This window comes from Numenius arquata, chromosome 9 (genome assembly GCF_964106895.1).
Source record: "Numenius arquata chromosome 9, bNumArq3.hap1.1, whole genome shotgun sequence".
Taxonomy (NCBI): Eukaryota; Metazoa; Chordata; class Aves; order Charadriiformes; family Scolopacidae; genus Numenius; species Numenius arquata.
Genome location: NC_133584.1, coordinates 39735389 through 39756833, shown reverse-complemented (window position 1 = coordinate 39756833; position 21445 = coordinate 39735389). Strand labels below are relative to the sequence as shown.

General features: G+C 38.2%; 1 protein-coding gene across 1 annotated transcript in view; it reads left to right on the top strand.

Moving 5' to 3' along the window:
- The window catches only part of MYOM2 (myomesin 2), an 80933-nt gene that overhangs the window by 20173 nt on the left and 39315 nt on the right, over positions 1-21445 (top strand). Inside the window, exons 8-17 of the mRNA XM_074153471.1 lie at positions 430-518; positions 602-652; positions 1337-1501; positions 5129-5290; positions 7384-7525; positions 9233-9432; positions 10594-10647; positions 13253-13380; positions 16401-16584; positions 20539-20713. Of these exons, the coding sequence (XP_074009572.1) occupies positions 430-518; positions 602-652; positions 1337-1501; positions 5129-5290; positions 7384-7525; positions 9233-9432; positions 10594-10647; positions 13253-13380; positions 16401-16584; positions 20539-20713 (1350 nt within the window). The remainder of the gene's footprint in view (positions 1-429; positions 519-601; positions 653-1336; positions 1502-5128; positions 5291-7383; positions 7526-9232; positions 9433-10593; positions 10648-13252; positions 13381-16400; positions 16585-20538; positions 20714-21445) is intronic.

Genomic DNA, 21445 nt, shown 5'->3' with positions numbered 1-21445 from the left:
AAAAATACCAGTATCTGCCTGCTGGAAATAGCCATAGAAGGAGGAATTTCTGCAAACATCACATATACTATTCTTCCATGTCTCTTTCTTAAAATACGTGGCAGAAGGCCAAGACAGATTAAGGAAGAAGGTCACGTACAGGAAGGGAATAGCCAGACTGGCCTCCTCCAGCTACCTCCTTTTGATCATTCTCTAAAGGTCATTTCCAGTTTGTGCAAGTTAATGCAGCCTGCACACTAAGCTGTGATAAAACTACAGTAAAAAATAGTACCAGATTTCTGATTGTCTTTCATCAATGTCTTGCACTGTGTGACACCAGCAAAGAGCTTTATCCACTTTCCTTGGGGTTGATGTAGCTTGTACTATCAATCGTGAAGAGAATTTGTGTTTATGTAAAGAGTCATCTTTTTTTTTCCTTCCCTTTTTCAGAGCTGATTTTGATGATTCTGCTACCTATTCAGCAGTTGCAACAAATGTCCATGGGCAGGCATCAACTAATTGTGCTGTAATTGTGCGAAGTAAGTCCTACTTTGTGTTTAAAATAAAAAAAAATATATATCATGCTCGTGTCATTGAAAGTTTATTCTATGTTTATTTATAGGGTTCAGAGAGGGTGAAGAGCCTCACCCAGCTGGGATAATGCCCTTCCACTGTAAGCATTTTTTCTTTTTGCTTAGATATTTTATGTACTCCTATCAGAGTAATCATAGAATCATAGAACAGTTAGAGTTGGAAGGGACCTTAATGATCATCGAGTTCCAATCCCCCTGCCATGGGCAGGGACACCTCCCACTAGACCAGGTTGCTTAAAGCCCCATCCAGCCTGGCCTTAAACACTTCCAGGGATGGGGCATCCACAACTTCTCTGGGCAACCTGTTCCAGTGTCTCACCACCCTTACAGTAAAGAATTTCTTCCTAATATCTGATCTAAATCTCTCCTCTTTCAATTTGAAACTATTACCCCTTGGCCTATCGCTCCACGCCCTAATAAAGAGTCCCTCCCCATCTCTCCTGTAGCCCCCTTTAGGTACTGGAAGGTTGCTATAAGGTCTCCTCGGAGCCTTCTCTTCCCCAGGCTGAACAACCCCAACTCTCTCAGCCTGTCATCTGTTTTACAGATGAGAAAATTGGATACAACTTGCTGCTTTTGGCTTTGCTTTCTAAGCATTCAGTTACGACAGGAGCTTTCCAGATGTTTTGCTTTCCCAGTTGCATTTCTAGATCAGCATACAGTATAACAGAGAGCTCCATCTCCTGTTCAGATCGGAGGGTAGTCTGATTGTGCCAAGTACAATTTACTTATACTCCATAATGTTTTCATTTTCTCATGCATAGTGCCACTGTCATATGACGTTTGCTTCACCCACATTGATGTCCAGTTTCTGGAGAAGTTTGGAGTCACCTTTGGAACTGAAGGTGAAACACTGACCCTGAAGTGTACTATGTTGATCACCCCAGACCTGAAAAGACTACGACCTCGTGCTGAGTGGTATAGAGATGGTAAGTAAGTACAATGAATAGAAACTACCTGGAAAATGCTCGAGGAAACACTGATCAAGGTCAGAACCTGAGATTCTCAGAATTAAATTTGGAATAGAGCAAACAAATATCTCTAGCTAGAATTTTTAGACCTGCACGTTCTTTCAATTAAGTGACTTGGTCAACCTTTTATTAAGCACACATTTACAGCAACAGGAGGTAATCTCATATTATCTGATAACACAATAGTTAGAACATTTACCGACTAGGTGGAGATCCAAACTCACTTCCTAGATTTGACCATGATTTGCAATTGAATGCTGTGACCACTGAGCTGAAGTGTACTCACAGAGCAGTAAATCAAAGTTTGAAGGCCTGAAGTGTGGGTGTGGGTCTCCATTTCCATCCTGCTCTAGTATTTATTATAAATTTTATATTAAATTAGTTTTAGTGTAAAGTTCAGAAATACTTGTAGAAGCCAGGCCCGAACCACATGCCTTTGCTCTGCTGTTTAAGTGCCATGTTGGTAGGTTTCTTCCCTTGCCTCTTTTGTCAGTGAAAAACTTTGCTATACTTGAACCCAGTTTCTGTTCCCACTGAAGTGTGTAGGATTTGTAATTGCTATAAATAATCGCTCATGTCACGCTGAGATTTCAATTGTACTTTTACTTAATCTCCTACTGGGCCTGGTTTCCTGAGGTGCCAAACCTCTGAAATTTTAGGTTTGGAACTGCAGCCATAAGGAATGGTTAATTTTCAAGGACCGCCCCATATTGTTCCACTTTCCATCCAACATGATTTGTTCTTGTGCTATGAATAGGTGAACAAAAGCTTATGGTCCTTTCAGTTTAACCCTTCATGATGTCAAGATAATTCCCTCTTGGTATGTAACAATATTATGCTCTTTGTTTTCCCCCTTATTTGACTCAAGTTAACCTTCCTTGTGAAAACCTGAGGTGAACACTTGGTCTCTTTGAAGCCATAAGGTTTTTGCTAGTGAGTCAGATAGGCCTTCATCCCATTAACCTACTTACATTATGGGAATTAAGGTGATAGAAACAAGCTTAGATTTGTCCTTCGTTGCACAAACGTGGGTCACAACATTTCCAAGAGGTGTACAGGTGCATCAACTGAAAGGACTTGTTCCCAAACACAGCAGGAATTCATGCACTATGAACCTCTGCTATGAGCTGCAGTTCCCCATGTTGAGTCTCTTGAGAGCTGGAGGCAATGCATAAATGTAAACAATGAGAAGATTATTAATTTGTTCAACATGCTTTAGATGTTTTGGGTTTTTTGAGAAGTAATACTTAATTCTATTCTTGCATTAAGACACACTGTATTTTTCGTAAAATTTTTCAGTTTGTGTTAATCAAATAATAACAACTAAAGCCCTGAAATGGATATGTATGATTTACTTCTAATAATTATACACAAGAGAAGTATGTGTTTATCCAACATTAATAAGCTTCACACCAGTGAACCTTATTGAAGATGTGTACTAGACTCCTAGGGGCATATAAGTAAACTGAATCAAATCTTTTGTAGTGGTTTGGGATTGGACAAACATGAATATGAAGCCTGTAATTCATGGCCCACTTAGAACAATTTAAGATACTGAAAGAACTAAATCAAAACAATACTTCAGGAATGCATATCTAATCTGGATATGAGTTCAGCTGGTAACAGGTGTTTTCTGTTATTGATCTCTAATGTAATATAAACATTATAAAGCTATAGGCACCAACATTCTGCAGCCATTTATACTGTGATCTAGAATAAAGTATTTGAATTCAGGGGGAAAAAATCATGGAGTGCAGAATCTAGCTGAAATTTCAGCAACCAAAATGCATGATGAAAAGAAGCTTCAGTATCTAGTAATTCCCTACTCTTTATATGAATTTTCAGTGGAGTAGTATTTTAGGAAAAATATCCCATGTACTGAAAACAGCATGTGAGGCTTGAGTCATGCTGTCTCCAAGGGTAAATTTCCTGCAGGTTTGTTCCCTGGTAAGAGTTGGGAGAAGTGACAGAGGACAACACGTGAATAGACTGGGAATTTGTGTGCAGTAGTAGGACCCTGTAATTGTAATACTGTCGTGATGACAGGTACATGAATACCTGCTCCATTAGAACTTCTGAATATGTGTGTGCACTCCAAAATTTTCTTCTTGGCTTGTCTGTAAAGTCATCAATCCAGACTGCATTAAAAAAATGGTCTTCTGCTTTCTTAGAGTATCTGGTGGGTCTTTGGCCTTGTGTGAAGGAGAGAAGTTTTTCTGCTCTTACTAAACATGGCTGCCTCCACAGTTTCTGGTCTCAGGTACACAAGAAAGGTGGAAATGAATAATTCTGGCCTTAATAAACAATACAGGCTTGTCTACAGTTTCTATATATTCAAACTAGAGTGTCTACCGTTTCTATATATTCAAACTAGAGTGTCTACTGTTTCACTCAAGCTTGGAGTCTAAATAAGTGACCTGCTTTTCAGAGGTGCTGGTCACTCATTTTTTCTTCAGGATTTTCTTCAGAACTTGTGCATTGGTTAAAGTTTCTAGGTGAATACATTTTCTGATTTCATTTAAAGCACTTCATGTCTCTCTACACAAAGTCTCAGTACCATTGTGACATGCATGACAGAAAGGGGACATGCAGATTTTCTAGGTAAGGATCTCATGGGAAGGAAAGTGACTGAATTTACTTTGTACACTTTTCAGAAAACAACTGTGTGCTTAAGTGATTATGTAATTTACTGCTGTCTTCCAGATGCTTTATTATCTGAACGTGTGTAATTTTTTTTATACCTTCTTGTGCAATTCAGCTGGTAGGTGGGAAAACTGATTCCTTTGCAATTGTTTAAGTGTCTGCTTCAAAATGTATTTAAACAATAGAATAATAAACATTTATAGGTATTCAGCTCCTTTATAGTTCTGCTGCACTGACTACAATAAATTAGTATGCAATAGGTCTTAGGGAGTTAAAAAATAATCCAATCAATTATTAAAAAGGGTGATATGAGAAAGTCCCTTGGCTAGCATAAAATAACCTGCTCATTCTTTTGCTCTGGTTTCACTAGGCAATCAGATTAATTTGAATTAATCATGGGTCACCACCTCTAACCCGTGAGAAATTAAAATTTAATTTTATTCACTGCTCAACAGGCATGTCTTGAAGATTTAAATTTAGTGCATATTTATAGCAGTCTTCAGATTAAACTGAAATCTGGTCTTTAAACTTGGAGGAAGAAATTGAGTAATCTGACATTTGACTTGAACAGGTAGCAAAACTTATTAAAAATGAAACAAAGTCCCACCCTGCATTCAGGGTATGGCAGGTTTTCATGTCATTGTTTTGAACTGTGGATAGTATTTTTCTCTGTCAGTGTATTAAAAATTACAGTGATGGAAATTCTATTGATGGCACTGCATGGGGTAGCCTGAGACTTCATATTCTCTAAAATTCACTGATGAAATAGGTTTAAAGAGGCACAGCTTACTCTCTGTAGAGTTTTCATAGCATCAAAGCACCATCACTCTGAATAAAGCTGGCATAAAGGTTGGTTTGTGCCCCTGGTTAGCACAGGACTGCACTAGGACAGAGGTTGTTCCGGCCAGCATAGTAACATGTCTGATGGGTCTTCTCTTCCAGATGTGCTGATAACGGACTCCAAGTGGACGAAGCTGTATTTTGGAGAAGGCCAGGCAGCCCTGTCCTTTACCCATCTGAATAAGGATGATGAAGGTTTATACACTCTGCGCATGGTTACAAGAGGTGGAGTGAGTGAATACAGTGCATACCTGTTTGTAAGAGGTAAACTTTTCTTCTGTTTCTTGGGGAGAAATTAAAAAGAGAAGTAGAAAAATTAGTTTTATTAAACAATCCCATGTAATGACTGAAGTACAGAGGAAATCCAGCCTTGTGGTATTTCATAGTCATTGGACTTATATAGTAGTCTGTGCTAGAAAAAACAGTCACCTTACATGAGCGAGGAGCTTCAGAAGGAGCATGCTCCTGAGGACATCTTTTTTCCTGAAGAATAAGAGAAGTCATTCTTGTGAAGAAACAGGTTGTTTCTTTCTTTGCCATCTCTCTCTTTGCATACTACCAGTCCTCACTGTGATGATTTTAGCTCTAGAGATTGCTAACTGGGAATGAGCCTTGTTGGACATTCTCATCTCCTGTGCCTGGCCTTAGGAGGAGACACAGGAGAGAGCAAAAGAAATATTCTCACTGTTGTATCTGTCACAGTCATCTCCATAATCAGAGAAAAGAAGCAAAGTAAGAAATTAGGTCACTGAAGAAATACAGTTTTCACAAGGGACATAGGTACAAGGTGGTAAAAGTATTAAAACAGAAAAAAGGTCAGAATTTTCCCTCACATTTGCATGCACAGCTCTTGGTGAAGTGAGAATGAGCTTCCACACACACCTGTGAGCAGAACTTAGTTTTCACTTTTTTTTTTTCATTGAAAGATTAAAATATCTCTGGCTGAGAAATTCTTTTACTCTCTTAAGTATATTGGGCAACATCCTTGATGGTGGCAAACTGGACCAGCCCCACTGAAGCCATTGGAGCTGTATTAATTTAAAAACTTTTTCTTTTTGGAAATGTATTGGAATATAGGTGTCTTGCAGAAGTGTCGTCCAGACAGTTTGTGTGGGGTTGAGGGACATGAATGCTTTTTCAGGGTGTTGAGTTCCGTCCTCCTCACAGGACTTGTGCAAGGGCTTCATCAGCTTTGCAATATGTCCTGAACAAACCACGCTGCCACCCTGGTCTTATTGGAAACAATTTGCTAAAGCTTTCTATTTCCCAATTACCTTTTAAGAAAGAAAGTACTCAGGTGAAAAAGGCCCACTAATGTACAATAACTTCCCTAGAAGTTGGTTGTTTTTTTTTTTTTTTTTTTTTTTTGTAGTGTGAGCCACTTAGGTACCTCTATTGTTCATTTTATATTACAGAATCGTAGAATTGTAGAATCATCTAGGTTGAAAGGGACCTTTAAGATTGAGTCCAACCATTAACCTAACACTGACAAAACCACCACTAAACCATGTCCCTAAGCTCACCATGCCTACGTGTCTTTTAAATACCTCCAGGGATGGTGATTCAACCACTTCTCTGGGGAGCCTGTTTCTTTACATCCACAGGACACTGGACTCGAGCTATGTCCTCTGGAGTCTCTAGCGTCCTCTGTCGGCCTTCCTCTTGCCTTTTTTCATGTAGGCTGTGATCTGATGCTCAGCATCAGCCACATAACAACTGGTTGTGGTTAGACGCTATAAATTTAGACTCTATATAGGATGTTTTTCTGTTATAGAAACCTTGCTTTGAAGGGAGAAAAATTTACCTGTTAGGAGACTTCCTTAGGAGTTCTGGGTCCACATCAGTCAACACTTCTCAAAATGAAGCCACAGAAGGATATCTTAATGGTGGAACACTGATTACTTATGCCTGTTAGTATTGTAAGACTCTAAATAAATAGTAGCCTTAGAAATGTACCAGGAGTTTGCAAACTTTTTATTCCTTAAGAGATTTATTTTCCTCAGTTGTATGTTCTTTGCTGAGTACCTTGGTTTGACCAGTAACCCGCTGAGCTACAGTTTTCAGTTGGAATGAGCATCAAAAACACATGGGGTAGTTGGACTTTTAATTCTCAGGAAAAGTAATGGGTATTTGATGCCTAAACTGCTTTTCTGTCCTTGAAAACATCCCTGAACATGTGGAGATACAGACATTATGGCCCCGATTCATTAGTGCAGTGAATTACTGTGTAAGGAAATCTTTGGGCTCCCATTCATATAAACAAATAACACAGTGAACTGGAAATCTTCCCTTTTGTCTTTGTGGTAGATTTAAGAGGAGTCAGGGTCAAAAGTGATTTATTTTTATTTGTGATCCAGATGCTGATGCATTGATCGCGGGAGCACCAGGGGCGCCGATGGATGTTAAATGCCAAGATGCTAACAGAGACTATGTTATTGTTACCTGGAAACCACCAAACACAACCAGTGAGAGCCCAGTCATTGGATATTTTGTTGACAAGTATGTAAACATTAGGATTTATTTAATTTTGTTCATTGCCAAAAGCATGTAGAAGAAACTATATGAAGAGAAAAAATATTTACCATATATCCTTCAATATGTGGGTTCTTTAGATATATCTTTACAGATCTGAGTCACTGGAACTCAATTGCCTACTGTGTTAAATTACTAGATTGTTTGCTGGCAAACTTTTAGCCCAGATGATCTCATACCTTCCCAGGCAATTCTGGGCAAAGTCTAGGAGTTAACAAGGACCAGGGGCCATTCCCAGTGATCATTTGCAAGCAGCCACACTTTATCAGACATTAAAAAATGTTCTATAGTATGGATGTAGCCAAATCATAGGATCATAGCATGGTTAGAGTTGGAAGGGACCTTAAAGATCATCGAGTTCCAACCCCCCTGCCATGGGCAGAGACACCTCCACTAGAGCAGAGAGAATGAGAATGAGAATCAGAGAATGAGCTCTGGCAGTGTTTAATTTATAGAAGCCAGAATCCATGGGCATCTTGAATTAGATTTATACGACAAAAAGCTGAAATCTAGGAATTATTACATTATCTTTTTACTTCTGCCTTAACTGTAGTACACCAGGACCTCAAGGCATGGGCTCCTGAGAGCTGGAAGTTTAAATCAGAATGGCAGTCCTCTCTCCTCTAGTCTGCTTTGCACTTTGCTGCACTCAGGGCAGGCAGCCCATGATCAGGAGATCCAAGCACTGTTTTGCACGTCTTTTCCACGGAAGTGCACGGTTGCCCCTTGTAGCCAGAGCAGAACATCTGATACTTAGTGTTTGAAACCGTCAGCAAAAACATTACTGAAATGATTTCATAATGTATACTGCTCTGCACTTAAAAACAACGTTTGCAACTCATTTCTATTTGCTACCCTGTAATTTGGTCCAGTTCAGAGACAACTGTCTGGGAACTGCTGGAAAATGTTGGCTTATGAATGGCAGTTAGCGTCAGGAAATTAACTTAAGCCCTGGGGACTCTACCATTTGTATCCAATTTGTGCAGTACGTAGATCATGACAGTATTTCACCTAATCTCTGTACAATCTAGTCAGCTGTGCCTTTTGACATTTTGCTTGGATTACTGCAGCACCAAGGAGCCCTTGATCGTGACCCTGTTTTCCCTGGTACTGTCTGGGCAAAAGGCAGTCTTCTCTACAAAAGTTTATAATAGTAGGACACAAAACAGATGTGTGCACACAAAGGAGCCAGTATGAGGACATCACTCTGCTTCTCAATGACTCCTACACTCTGTGGCCTGACCACTGTTGGAGGGAAAAGCACAAAGATGCTTGCTTAAAAATATGACAGGGAAAAGATGGAAAAGGTTAGGTGAATGTTGCAATTTCAGCATTTTCAGTGGAGATGCGTGTTAAAAATAAAAGGGAATAACTTGTTATTTAGATGACAAGGAAGAGAACCAAATGGAAGGGAAGCAGAGAGAGTTGAAAAGGCCAAAAAGTATGCGAGAAAAATGACCTTTGCGATTGCATTATGAATAAATATGAGCAACGTGGGAATTGGTTGTCTGATGAGAGGAAAGAATGTATAAAGTGTGTGACTTTCATTAATGAGGTGTATGGTTTAGTTCCTCTACTCAGTGAGGATAACTGCGATTCCGACTTGGTGTGTGTAGGATGGCATATATTTGTTGCAGAATAATACTAATAAATCCTGTCTTTTGCTACTCCAAGGTGTGAAGTAGGTTTGGAAAACTGGGTCCAGTGCAATGATGCTCCTGTAAAAATCTGCAAGTATCCAGTGACTGGTCTTTATGAGGGACGGTCCTACATATTCCGTGTGAGAGCAGTGAACAGTGCTGGCATTAGCAGGCCTTCTCGAGTCTCCGAACCAGTCGCAGCTCTTGACCCTGTTGACCTGGAGAGAACACAAAGTAGGTTATGCAAGGCTGAAACAGATGTTTAATATTTGATATATTTTTTTCCTATTCTTTTTGTTTAATTAACCTTAAGAGCAGAGTATTTCTTCCCTTGTTTGAATATCTCACTAATTTCAAGGTGGGGGTTGTAGATGGAATGCCAAGGTCCATACAGACAACTTGGCAGGACCTGGGGAATCCATCTCAGTTATGGCTGGTTTTGCTTAGCTTTAAATACAGACACTCATTGTCACAAGGAGCAATATTTTCAAAAGAGCTGATATGCCCTGGAAGCTTGTATCATTTGCACTGGGATATCAGATCCCATAAACTTCTATGTTGGCTGATAGTAACTTTTGAAAAAGCTACTGAATATGTCTGGTTTAGTTAAAGAAAAAATAAAAATTGTCATATGAATTCACCAGTCCCCACACTGTTGTATTTATCCACAACTTTTTTTCTCATTGAAGCGCCAGTACTGGCACAAAGGCCCCATGATACAGGTCGGGGGGTCTCTGATATTGTGACTTTTCTGGCAGATGGAAAAAGCTGATCTAATAACAAACTCTTTCTGAAAGCTGGTCTTGTGCTTAAGGCCACTGCAGACTGCAAAGGACCCTTATGAGAGCTCCTCCATGAATAGAGTAAGCTGGCTTGCTCTGGGGAGTACTTTTATTGATTTAGCCTTGTCCTAAACCCCTGTGCAGATTCTGTATATCGTGCATTTGCACACCTTCTGTTCTGTGTGCTCCTTTTACTCAGAGGGGAATTAAACTTGTTATGAACACTGCAGAGCACTGCCCCAGTGTTGCTTGTAAAATCTGAGTGGAATATGCTGTGTTTTCATTAGCTTTATGATTAACTCCTGTAAGAAAAGTCCAATTCATGATACAATTGTTTACTAATCTGCCACATAATTGAGTCCATCTACTGTGACTATGATTCTTGCTTTTTAGCGCATCTTTAAATAGTACTGTCTTATCATGCACTGTTTTCCTATGAAAGTGAATGAACCAGTATATGACTTTGAGTTGACTCCATCAGGGGAAAGATTTAATAACAGGGTTATAGAAATAGAGGTACATTGGCTTTTGATCAGGTGATGAACAATAATTTGCAAAACTTGTAAATATATTAAACTGGTTCAAGAAACTAATTGAATATTTTGATTAACAGCTATTCACGTGGATGAAGGGCGAAAGATTGTGATCAGCAAAGATGACCTTGAAGGTATGCAGCATTTCTGTGATTTCAGTCTATCTGTTTATGTTCCAGGAATTTAGCATTGTAATTAGAAACATAGCTTGAAGATAAATCCACCTACTGAGTAAACTCTTAATAATAAAGACAGATATTCTGGCTGGCAAGGCTGAGAGAACACAAGTGAAAGGGGAGGTCTAAAAGGACAAGAGAACATCACACTCTCAACAGCAATATTTTCTTTATGTGCCCACAGCACCTCCTCACCTTTTTCCTTTGGCTAGTGCTAGGCAAACATCTGAACATTGCATTTGATTGCCCACATTTCCCTTCCTCCTCTCCTTCTGGGAGCTAAATATAGCTTTTTTAGACTGAATTTGACGATCTGAGCAAGTTATTCCCATTTTCATAAAACTTATGCAATCCATCCCAATTCTTTAATTAATATATCTATCTGAATAGAGAGGTTGTTCTTAAGGTTAAGGTTATACATTACATTTTGTTTTTCCTCAGCAGAACTGGAGAGATCACTGCCAACTTTTGAGATAAAGCCTGAAAATTCAGTTCTTCTGTCTTTGGTTATTTCTATATGCGGAGGTTATTTTTTTAGGCTTGGATAATGATCTTCTTTTCACTTAAACTGTCAAAAATGTTAACTATAATGGCTCAGTAGCAAAAAAAAAGTCTGTCTACTCTCTTCCACAAAGGTTATAAAGCTGTAACTCCAATAATAACATAGTAAAAGAGAAACCACCTGAGAACAGGTGTAGTTCAAAGGAGAATCGGACATTAAATGGTTTCCCCAGTGCATGGGTAGGACAGATGAAGTTTCTCCCTTTTCACAATGGTACCCTAAATGAGTTGACATGGGTATTATAGGATCAGAATTACATTATAGGATTAGAATATATTTGTCTTACCTGTTTGGCTTCACAGAATGTACGTCTGCTCGCAGGTTTGCCTGAGAGTGATCAGAAGTGTTAAATGGCTACTCTGGCATAAACATGAATAATGATGTTTAGATTTCTGTTACATGAATGTGTGTATTTAATAAAGGAATATGAACATCCATATACCATTATTTATATAAGCCATTACTTTCATCTGCAAGATCAGAGACCACTTCTGAAAAAGTGATCTCATAGATCACAAATGGATTTCCTTTTCAGTGCTGGATAACCTTCCATTCTGAGAGAGCAGGCTGTACCATCATGTTATATCATTACAAATTATGTCAGCTTTGGGGTTTTCAAGGATGTAAGAAAACATGTTGAGATCTAGTTATGTGAAACCAACTGGAAACCTTTTGGCTTTATGCATTATACTGTGAAGGATTATTGTAATTTCTTGACTGTATATTGGCAATTTTGTCTTAAACTCAGCTGATTCATGTGGCTTTCTTAAAGAAAAAATATATTTGTAGGAAATCACATATAGAAAGCATTGATAGAAAATAAATTTTCTTTGGATATGTCAGTTTGCTTTAAAAAAAGTCTGGTTTTGATTCGGGAAATATGTATGATGAAATAACTTCATGGTACATTTCAAGCCTGGTTGGTTCTACAGATATTTATAAACTGTTAAAACAATACTACCATGATTTAGAGGTTATTATTGAAACATTTTTCTCTTTTTTAATGTAAAATCCTGAGCATTTAGGAGATATATGATCCTTGCTAGCCTGAGAAGTGGCAAAATATACCTCAGAAGAACAAAACTTTTTGCTTTCTTTATTGCAAGCCATAAAAACAAAATACTTGCTGAGTTGTTATTTCTGACCCATCATGAAGAGGAAGGTTCTTCAGAGCTGTGTAACTGTAGCTGAAGTGGTCTGTCATAGGTCCGAGCCTCTCCTACCTCCTGCTGTTTTACACCATTGTCATTCCCCCGATAGCAAACCCGGCTCCTTCTCGCACTGCAGTGGGTGAGAATGAGCACACAGGGCCACGCTGAATTCCTCCAGCCTGGCCCAGGTCCTTCCTCACACTCCTGGTAACCCTGCAGGGTGAGTGGGGAGAGAGGTTTGACCAGGCCACTCCAACTGATGGAGTCACTAGAGGGCTGGTGACATACTTTAGTGTCTTTGATCCACAGTTTTTAGAACTGCTTTAGACTATACAGCTGGTAATACCATCACGTTACAGGATACATTGCTAATAGGTTCTGCTTCTTTTTCTGTTTTCTGCTGTGTTTTAAGCTGCCTTTCTCCTTACTGCACTTCCCTTCCAGATATCTTCTAGTCTATTTTCTTGCAATAACACTTTAGACTTCTTTCTTTGATCAAAATATATCTCTTGTTTGCATATAGTGAGTAGGTTTTTTCCAAGGCATTTTGCCCAGTAGATAGAAGTAATTCAAATGTGACCGAAATAAAAAAGTGTGACAAATGCACAGGTTTTCAGGGGGCGTATTTAACTTTTCCTGAAAAAAAAAAAAAAATAGCTTTTAACACTGATGCTTTATTTCTCAAAATTTAATCGAAGTGAGCAGGTGGACTGCACAGATGATACTGTAGCCTCTTATAGCTGAGCATTGCACTGCAGGGTGGGAGTTCAGAAAGATGAGCTGTAAGCATGAGTTCTGACCCAGGGGTTAATCTGCTGTTTAACACTCGCTACGTTTATTACTCTTCCAGGCGATATTCAGATTCCAGGCCCTCCCACCAATGTACATGCTTCAGAAATCAGCAAAACATATGTTGTAATCAGCTGGGATCCACCTGTTCCCCGTGGCAGGGAGCCACTGACGTATTTCGTTGAGAAGGTACTGTACTGTACAGTGGCATTCAGCTGTAAGGCATTTCATTGCTGTGTGCAATTACATTCGACTAATTTTTAGAACTGCATAATGAACAATAAAACTAACACTTTTGGAGGTCTCAGAGGATTTGGTAACGGGATGTTAGAGAAGCATCGACAGTCAGATGTCTTATTACATGATTTAATGAGCATTGAAATGCAAGGTCTGGGGAAAAGGATGCCCCTGTGCTATTTGCTTACTGCTGTCTAAAAAGAGAACAAACTACACGTGTAAGGTAGCAGTTTAATGGAAATGAAGCATCTTAGGATTTCACAGTCCTACAGACAAGTGTGGAAGTTTGCAGTCTAACCATACTACAGGGAATCTTCTGGTAGTCCTGTGGTAGAGCAAGGAATAAACAGTGACTCATAATTTGCTCCTCACTTTCCTTTTTGCAGTCTTACAACACCCTCTGCTATACCCTGACGTTTCCAATTTATTCCCTGTAAGGTCGACAGAGAGGCAGATGTCTGTCTCAGGTTCACTGCTCCCTGGTAGTCTTCACGGCTGCCTTCCTCTTGCCTTTGACTTGACAGGAAACTTCAGTGATCACAGTAGGGGAGGTTTGATCTTCTCCCATCTACGCTGCTAAAATGTGGATACATCTGTCCCTGAGCCAGGCATCTAAATTAGTTATGTTGGATTACAGCCAGAGGTCAAAATCCTTCCTCCTTGCTACAGAGTTTCTCCATTACTTCAATAGGTAAATTGGGCTTCATACCTGACCTCTAAAACTCTTATGTACCAAGCTATACTTAGTTTTTATGAATTATGCCTCTAGCATGTGCCCCTTCTTAATGATCCACAAACATTAAAACTATCTGTAAAGCTGCCACACATTCGATTTGCATCTTGAATATTGTGACAGCTTTTTCTTTTCACATCTGTTTTTTTTTTCCTTTTCACATCTGTTCAGCCCATTCTTCCAAAGTTCATTTCCCAGCCAATCATTCTGTTCACATCACTTCTCTTTTTGCAGCCTCCATCTTGTCTTTTCCTTCCCAGTCACATCAAAATTTCCACTTCAAAAGCCTTTTACAGTCCATCTCTGCATCCTTTAGCATCCATTACCTGCTGGATGTTGAAACAATCATTGTAAAGTGAAGTCCACTCACTAGATAAAATTTTCAGCAAGCACGTCTATGTTTTCTCCCACTCTGCCTTTCACATTCAAGAAAAGTAATGATATTTTCCATGGAAATAAGTTTTCTTTCTATGCAATACAATATCATGTCTTGTTTGTAATTATTCTCTGTTTTATGCATCTGCTCTTACTTATACATTTCAAGCATACCGACTTAAGGATTTTCAACCAGCTCTTGGCATGAAAATGCCTGATTGTTTCCAAAATATGCAGATAAAAAGCTCAGATGTAGATTTCTATTGAGTGGACACCTACACTTGGTTAGTTGAATTTCTTTCTAAGTATGAATTGGAAAATATATGTATCTGCATGTTTTACAGAAATAGCTTTATATAGCTCCAGAAACAGTGTAGAGCAATGACAATGATGAACAAACAAGTCTTAATTAAATGCCAAACTTACTGAAGGGAAGTGAGAATGAGGACTAAAAGGCTATTATTAGAAAAAAAGATGTTCATTATACTAATTAATACCTGAATCTAAAATATTTTTGCATATAAATAACATATATATGAATAGCTCAGTCAGTTCATAGGTGAATGTTTGTTTTTTTGCTTTCCATCATAATCTCTTAGGTTAGAACTGCACAACTTCTAATTAATTTATTTCAAATAAAAAAGTCTCAGTCCTGAAGAATAAAAATGATTTTTAAAGGCTTCAAGAAACACAAAATGGAAGCAAGTTCTCCATGCTGCATAGTAATATTTCTTTAAAAACAGATAAATAAAATCAAAGTAAAAAATAAAACATGATGTTAATTCTTTCGTTTGTGAAAACAAAATGCAACAATTAATGTTTTTCATGCAGAAATGAAAATATATGTCAAAATACTGTTTATTTCATATTTCCCATCTTTCTCCTATGAAGAAAATGGATCTTATATTTGTTGTTTTTTTTTTTTTCTGATACCACTAGGTGGGTTCAGTATCTATGAAAAAGATTTTGATGTATGGGCTTCAGCTGTTTAGCTTTTTGTGATTTATCTATAGTTGGCCTCAATGTATACAGGGTAGTTTCCAAGCACCCATGAAACACTGTTCGTCCTCTAGGAAGTTCACAGTCTGTCGGGTTTTGTTCACAGACTCACTGTTCCAAAATTTTATAAACATTTAATTTGCATTCACCTTTCTGTGCTTGAAGGAAATTTTATTTAAGCTGTTTACTGGGCACTTGGGTTTTACTGAAATTGCTGAAAGACTCTATGACTAATTTTTGTTTTGGGTCAACAGTTTATCTGTGGAACCTAATGAACAGCAGACTTCTGTTAGAGTGCTGGTTTCCTGGCTGTCTTCCATGGGCAGTTGTGATGATGATTAGCTCAGCTGCTGCATTGAGAATGTATAAAAGTAGTTATTTCACTTGATGAATGCTTTTAGGGACATGACCTTACTCAACAGAACACATAAAGATATAGCAATGGGTAAAGTAACATTCCCCTCTCTACCTTTCTCCAGAATTTGGATTAGGATTTGTTTGATTTGTTCGCTTTATACTGAACCTTTGGGTGTTCAAGTGAGTTTTGTAGGACAAGAGAGTAATTCTTTTGGGACAATCACAGTTGACAGTCATGGCCCTAACTGAAGGCTAGCTATATGTACAAGTGTGCATATATTGAAGTCTAGACAGGCAGGGAGACAGTGAGGTATTCAGACTTTTTTGTAGAGTAATTGAATGCATGAGCTATGAGAATTTGCATATGTTAAAGCAAGGCATTTGAGAATGATCCTTCTCCTTTAGCTCTTAAATAAATTCATGACAGGATGCAATACAGCAATATGTTCATTTTTTGACAGTACACAGAAACGATTCATTGCTTTTTTTTTTTTTTTTTTTTTTTTAGTCCATGGTTGGCAGTGGAAGCTGGCAAAGAGTCAATGCACAGGTTGCAGTAAAATCTCCTCGCTATGCAGTGTTTGACCTTGCAGAAGGAAAATCATATGTTTTCCGAGTCTTGTCAGCAAACAAGCATGGCATCAGTGATCCATCTGAAATCACAGAACCTATTCAACCACAAGATACCATTGGTAAGGCTTTAATTGTAAGGCATTAATATTAAATACAATCGATACTTTACAAAATAGAATAGACAACTCTCATTATAATTAGAGTAGTATAATTACAATAATAGTAATCAAATTGATTTGTGTTCAATACTGTGAAGGATTTAAAAAAGACCGAGATGCTAAATTTTAGAAACATTCCAAAATTTTCCTAGTGATCAAAGTCTCCTTGCTGAGACCAATAATTGTTAAAAAGTTAAATTAATTTTAGTTATTCATTCTTCAGAGCGCTCTATTAATGCTATTAATGTGACTTGTTAAAAAAAAAGATAATACATGTTAATCGCTAACTTGGATAATTATATTGTCTGGCTCAGGTAATTATATACTACCCAGTTCCCTACAGTTTCAGCTAGATAAGGTAGCCTTTAGTTTCTTTCTTAGTATTCTAAGCTGCAAATTATGGCTGGTGCAGAATTCCTGTGGCATGCAGATGAGCAGATTTCAGGGATAGGAGAAGATACATCTACATATTCAGTTGTAACTTTCCAAATGAAAATGAAGTGTTTATCTCGGAACAACATTAAAAAAAACAAGGAAAAATTTAGGGAGTGGTTATTCATCTTGTTGCTTAAATATTTAGTTTGCTTTTGCAGTTTTGTAAAGGTCACATATAACAGCCCCATGTATTGAAAGATGTCACCTTAACAGCTCATATCTTACCAGTACATGTGCTAGAAATATAAGAAATATTTACAGTATTTACAGAACTGTGGTATATACCACAGTTCACTATATGTTGATATATATAGCCTTCTAAATGTTTACCATAATTTTAAAAAATACAATCCATCACCTTTAGCTTCATCTATATCTATACATGATTAAATAAAAACATCTTTTGCTTTTATGTATTCTTGGTTTGATGTCTCATTAATACATGTAAATTACTTAAACCATTCAACATTTCCCAAGGTAGGGAAGAAAAATACTGTATTTATTTCACTTAGTATAGAAAATAGGCTATCCCTTAGGGGTTAATGCAAGATGTTCTGAATAAATCATAACTAGAGTTGGAAGCAGAAAGCAGAAGATGCTATTTTAAAGAGAAACTGTGGGAGTATTTTCAGAGGTAGTGTTTACCACCTGAGCTAAAATACATCAGACACACGTGGCTCCTTTTAGTTGTCTGCATATAGCACCATTTGACATTTCTGAGGGTAGCTGAGACAAATTCATGGGGCTGGCAAACATTACATAGGAATTAATAGTATTGAACACAAATTAATATTATTGAAGACAAATTGAATACATAGTATTGAATAAAAATTGGTTTGATTACTATTATTGGAATTACACTAATCTAATTATAATGAGAGTTGTCTATTCTATTTTGTAAAATAATTCTGGAGTACTGTGTCCAGTTCCAGGCTCCCCAGTTCAAGAAAGACAGGAAACTGCTGGAGAGGGTACAGCAGAGGACCACAAAGATGATTAGGGGCCTGGAACATCTCTCTTACGAGGAAAGGCTGAGGGACTTGGGTCTTTTTAGTCCAGAGAAGAGAAGGTTGAGGGGGGATCTGATCAACACCTATAAATACTTAAAGGGTGGGTGTCAAGAGGATGAGGCCAGTCTTTTTTCACTGGTGCCCAGTGACAGGACAAGAGGAAATGGGCACAAACTTGTACATAAGAAGTTCCATCTAAACACGAGGAGGAACTTCACTCTGAGGGTGGCAGAGCCCTGGAACAGACTGCCCAGAGAGGTGGCGAATTCTCTATCTCTGGAGATGTTCAAAACCTGCCTGGACAAGTTCCTGTGCAACCTGCTCTAGGTGGACCTGCTTTGGCAGGGGGGTTGGACTAGATGATCTCCAGAGGTCCCTTCCAACCCCATATCATTCTCTGATTCTGTGATTATGGGTAGCTTTCTCTCTTGAGCAGAAACTAGGGGACAGATGGGGTGTCCTAGGCCATCCAAAATGACACCTAGTATTATACAATTGAATTGAGTGGTAAAAGAGTATTCAGTTTGAGATTAACATCCAATTTAGTTGTTTCTGTGTAGGCATCTGCAGGTGCTCTAGATGTCTCTGCTCTCACTCTGGCAATTAGAGCCTGGAGGATGAGTTGGCAGATGTTGGCCATAAATTGCCCATTGGCACACAGCTATGGAGTGAGGTGAATGATGGTGAGATTGGGGTGAGATGAATTGGGGTGAGATGAATCATTTTCAGGACTTTTCCAGCCACTGATCAGAGACTTGGTGTAATTGGCCAAACAGACATATAGTACCTTTTAAAATGCTTTCAGTTTGTCATTTCAGAGAGTTGTAGGTATTCAGTATTTCCTGAGTCATATCTGCTGGCTCCATGAGGAATTCTCAGATGCTCTAATATGGCACTAAATCAATTTGAGTAACTGAATTAAGCTCTAGATCTTTGACTATAATGGCAGCTTAAGAATATGTGCTTGTTGGCACTTACACATCAGCTCCTCAATATAGGTACCTCTATCTCAAAGTGAACCCATTTGATCTTACAGACTAATTGCATAAAGTACAATACTGTGTAAGTATTATTTTTTATTTTGAGATAGAAAGACTAAATGAAAGAAATATTGGCTTTATTTTGTTTCATGCTGCTTGTAGTTCTCTGAAATATGTCAGTCTGAGGAAATTAAAATGCCTTCAATAGGCAAGTGCTGGATGACTCTCTTAAACTACCACGAAAGGCTGAGACACTGCCTCAGTTCTTTACATTATAAATGCTCGGATAGATATTTTATAGTGTGCGGATTGTGTTGTGGCCCTTACTATCTAAAATTATTTTTTTCTATTTAGGTCTTGATGTTTCTGGTTCTATTTATGTACATTCAGTTTGTTTAGATCAATATAAATCAACAGTGAACTTTCATTTCATGTAAAGTGAACTGTGTACTATGCTACATTGGGAGAACTGTAGCCAACAGATTGAAGGAAGCTTTATCCACTTCTGCTTGGTGCTGCCAAGGTTGATCCCAGAATACTTGTTCCAGTTCTAGCTCCCTTAGTTTAGAGGGACGGATGTAGAGAAACTGGAGAAGTCCACTGAATGGCAACCAAGATGGCCAGAAGCCTAGAAGATGTGACCAATGAAGAGAGGTGGAGATAGCTGGGCTTGTTTAGTCTGCTGGTTTAGAAAGCTGATAGTGCTGAACTGTTCTCAGCAATGCCAGATGACAAAAAAAAGAGGCAATAGCCACAAATTGTAGTTGTGAAATCTCCATTATCAGAAGTTTTCAAGACTTGGACAAACCCGTGACTGACAATCCAGTTTAGTGTCAGTAATAATCCCACTCTCAGTGACAGGTTGGACTAGATGATCCCCAGACATCCTTTCCAATCACCATTTCTATGCTTCTGTGAAATCCAGCTAAGTTTAGTTTAATACTTAGCATCAAAACATATGCTTAAAGTTGTCCTGAAAAGCTGCCCTTTTTTGAATTGGGATTGTCATTAGTTGACTGGAAGGTAACATTTCTTAACTCTCACGATATTATACCTTTACAGTTTATGTACATTTCTTACTGATGCAGTAGTGCTACAGGGTTTATACATAACCCTCTTATTTGTGAGGGAGCATTTTCATATCTGTATGCCTTTTTCCACATTGATATTTGAAAATATGTTCTCCTATAACTCATTCAGAAAACCTATGTAAAATCAGACAGGTAGGGGGCCTCATAGTTTAGAGTAAGTTTACTCTTAGTAATCAAATAAAAAATAAATATATTTATACACACACATATATAGAGGTATCCAGGCAAGTGAAACAAATATACTAAAATAAATATCATATAGCAATATTAACATGATAATATAAGAAGTCATAGCTGTAGTGATTAAATATGATAAAAACATACAGTATTGCATCTACCTGAATGTACTTTTATTTTTATGTAATTTGTAATAGTACATGTTTTTTCTCTTTTTCTTAGTTGCCCCGTCTACACCTGGTCAAGTAGTGGCCACAAGGAACACAAAAACATCAGTTGTAGTTCAATGGGATAAACCAAAACATGAAGAGGACTTGTATGGCTACTACATTGACTATTCTGTGGTGGGATCAAATCGCTGGGAACCTAGTAACCATAAACCTATTAAATATAACAGGTATTGACAATACTTCTGTATTTTTGGGAGGTTCAAAAACTGTAAGCATAGATTTAAGACAATTTACATGCTAAGCAATGGTGTTATCATGGAAGGTGAATGTTGAATGAATGTAACGAAGAACAGTCCGCAGACTCTCAGAGCTAAGCTTTTCAGACTGCAGGGCAGACTTTCTCCCCCACTCCTTTTTTTTTTTTTTTTTTTTTTCTCTAAAGAGGAGCATCTTTTCTCTGTTCCATGATTTTGAGTTACAAAAGTTAGCTTCTAGAGACACGATTCTATATGTCTTTGACATGAGTAAGCATAAACTATACACCTTTATTAAAGTCTGAATTATGTCATGGGGTAAACAGACCTAATGCACATGAGTAAGAGTGTGAGAAGGAGAGGAAACTCAAAAAATTTCCAGGGTGTTTCCTCCTGGAGCCCATAGTCCATGGACATCAGAGCAAAAGGGCAGGACTTATCTGTTATAAACATAGCAGGGAAAGTGCTTCCACTGCTGACACTGCTGTGCAGGAAGTCCAAGTGTCCCATCCCAGGAACATCAGGGCCCCTTGACCTGCTACATCTATGGGTAAAGGACAGTAGCTCCTGTTTCTTGGTCCCTTGTCAGGATGCTAGCTCTGTCTATTTCTGATGCTTTCTTACTCCCTCCTGAAAATATCACACTTCATTATGTGATTCTTCAAGTAATTTCCATGCTTACTTTTATTGGAACCACTCACCAAA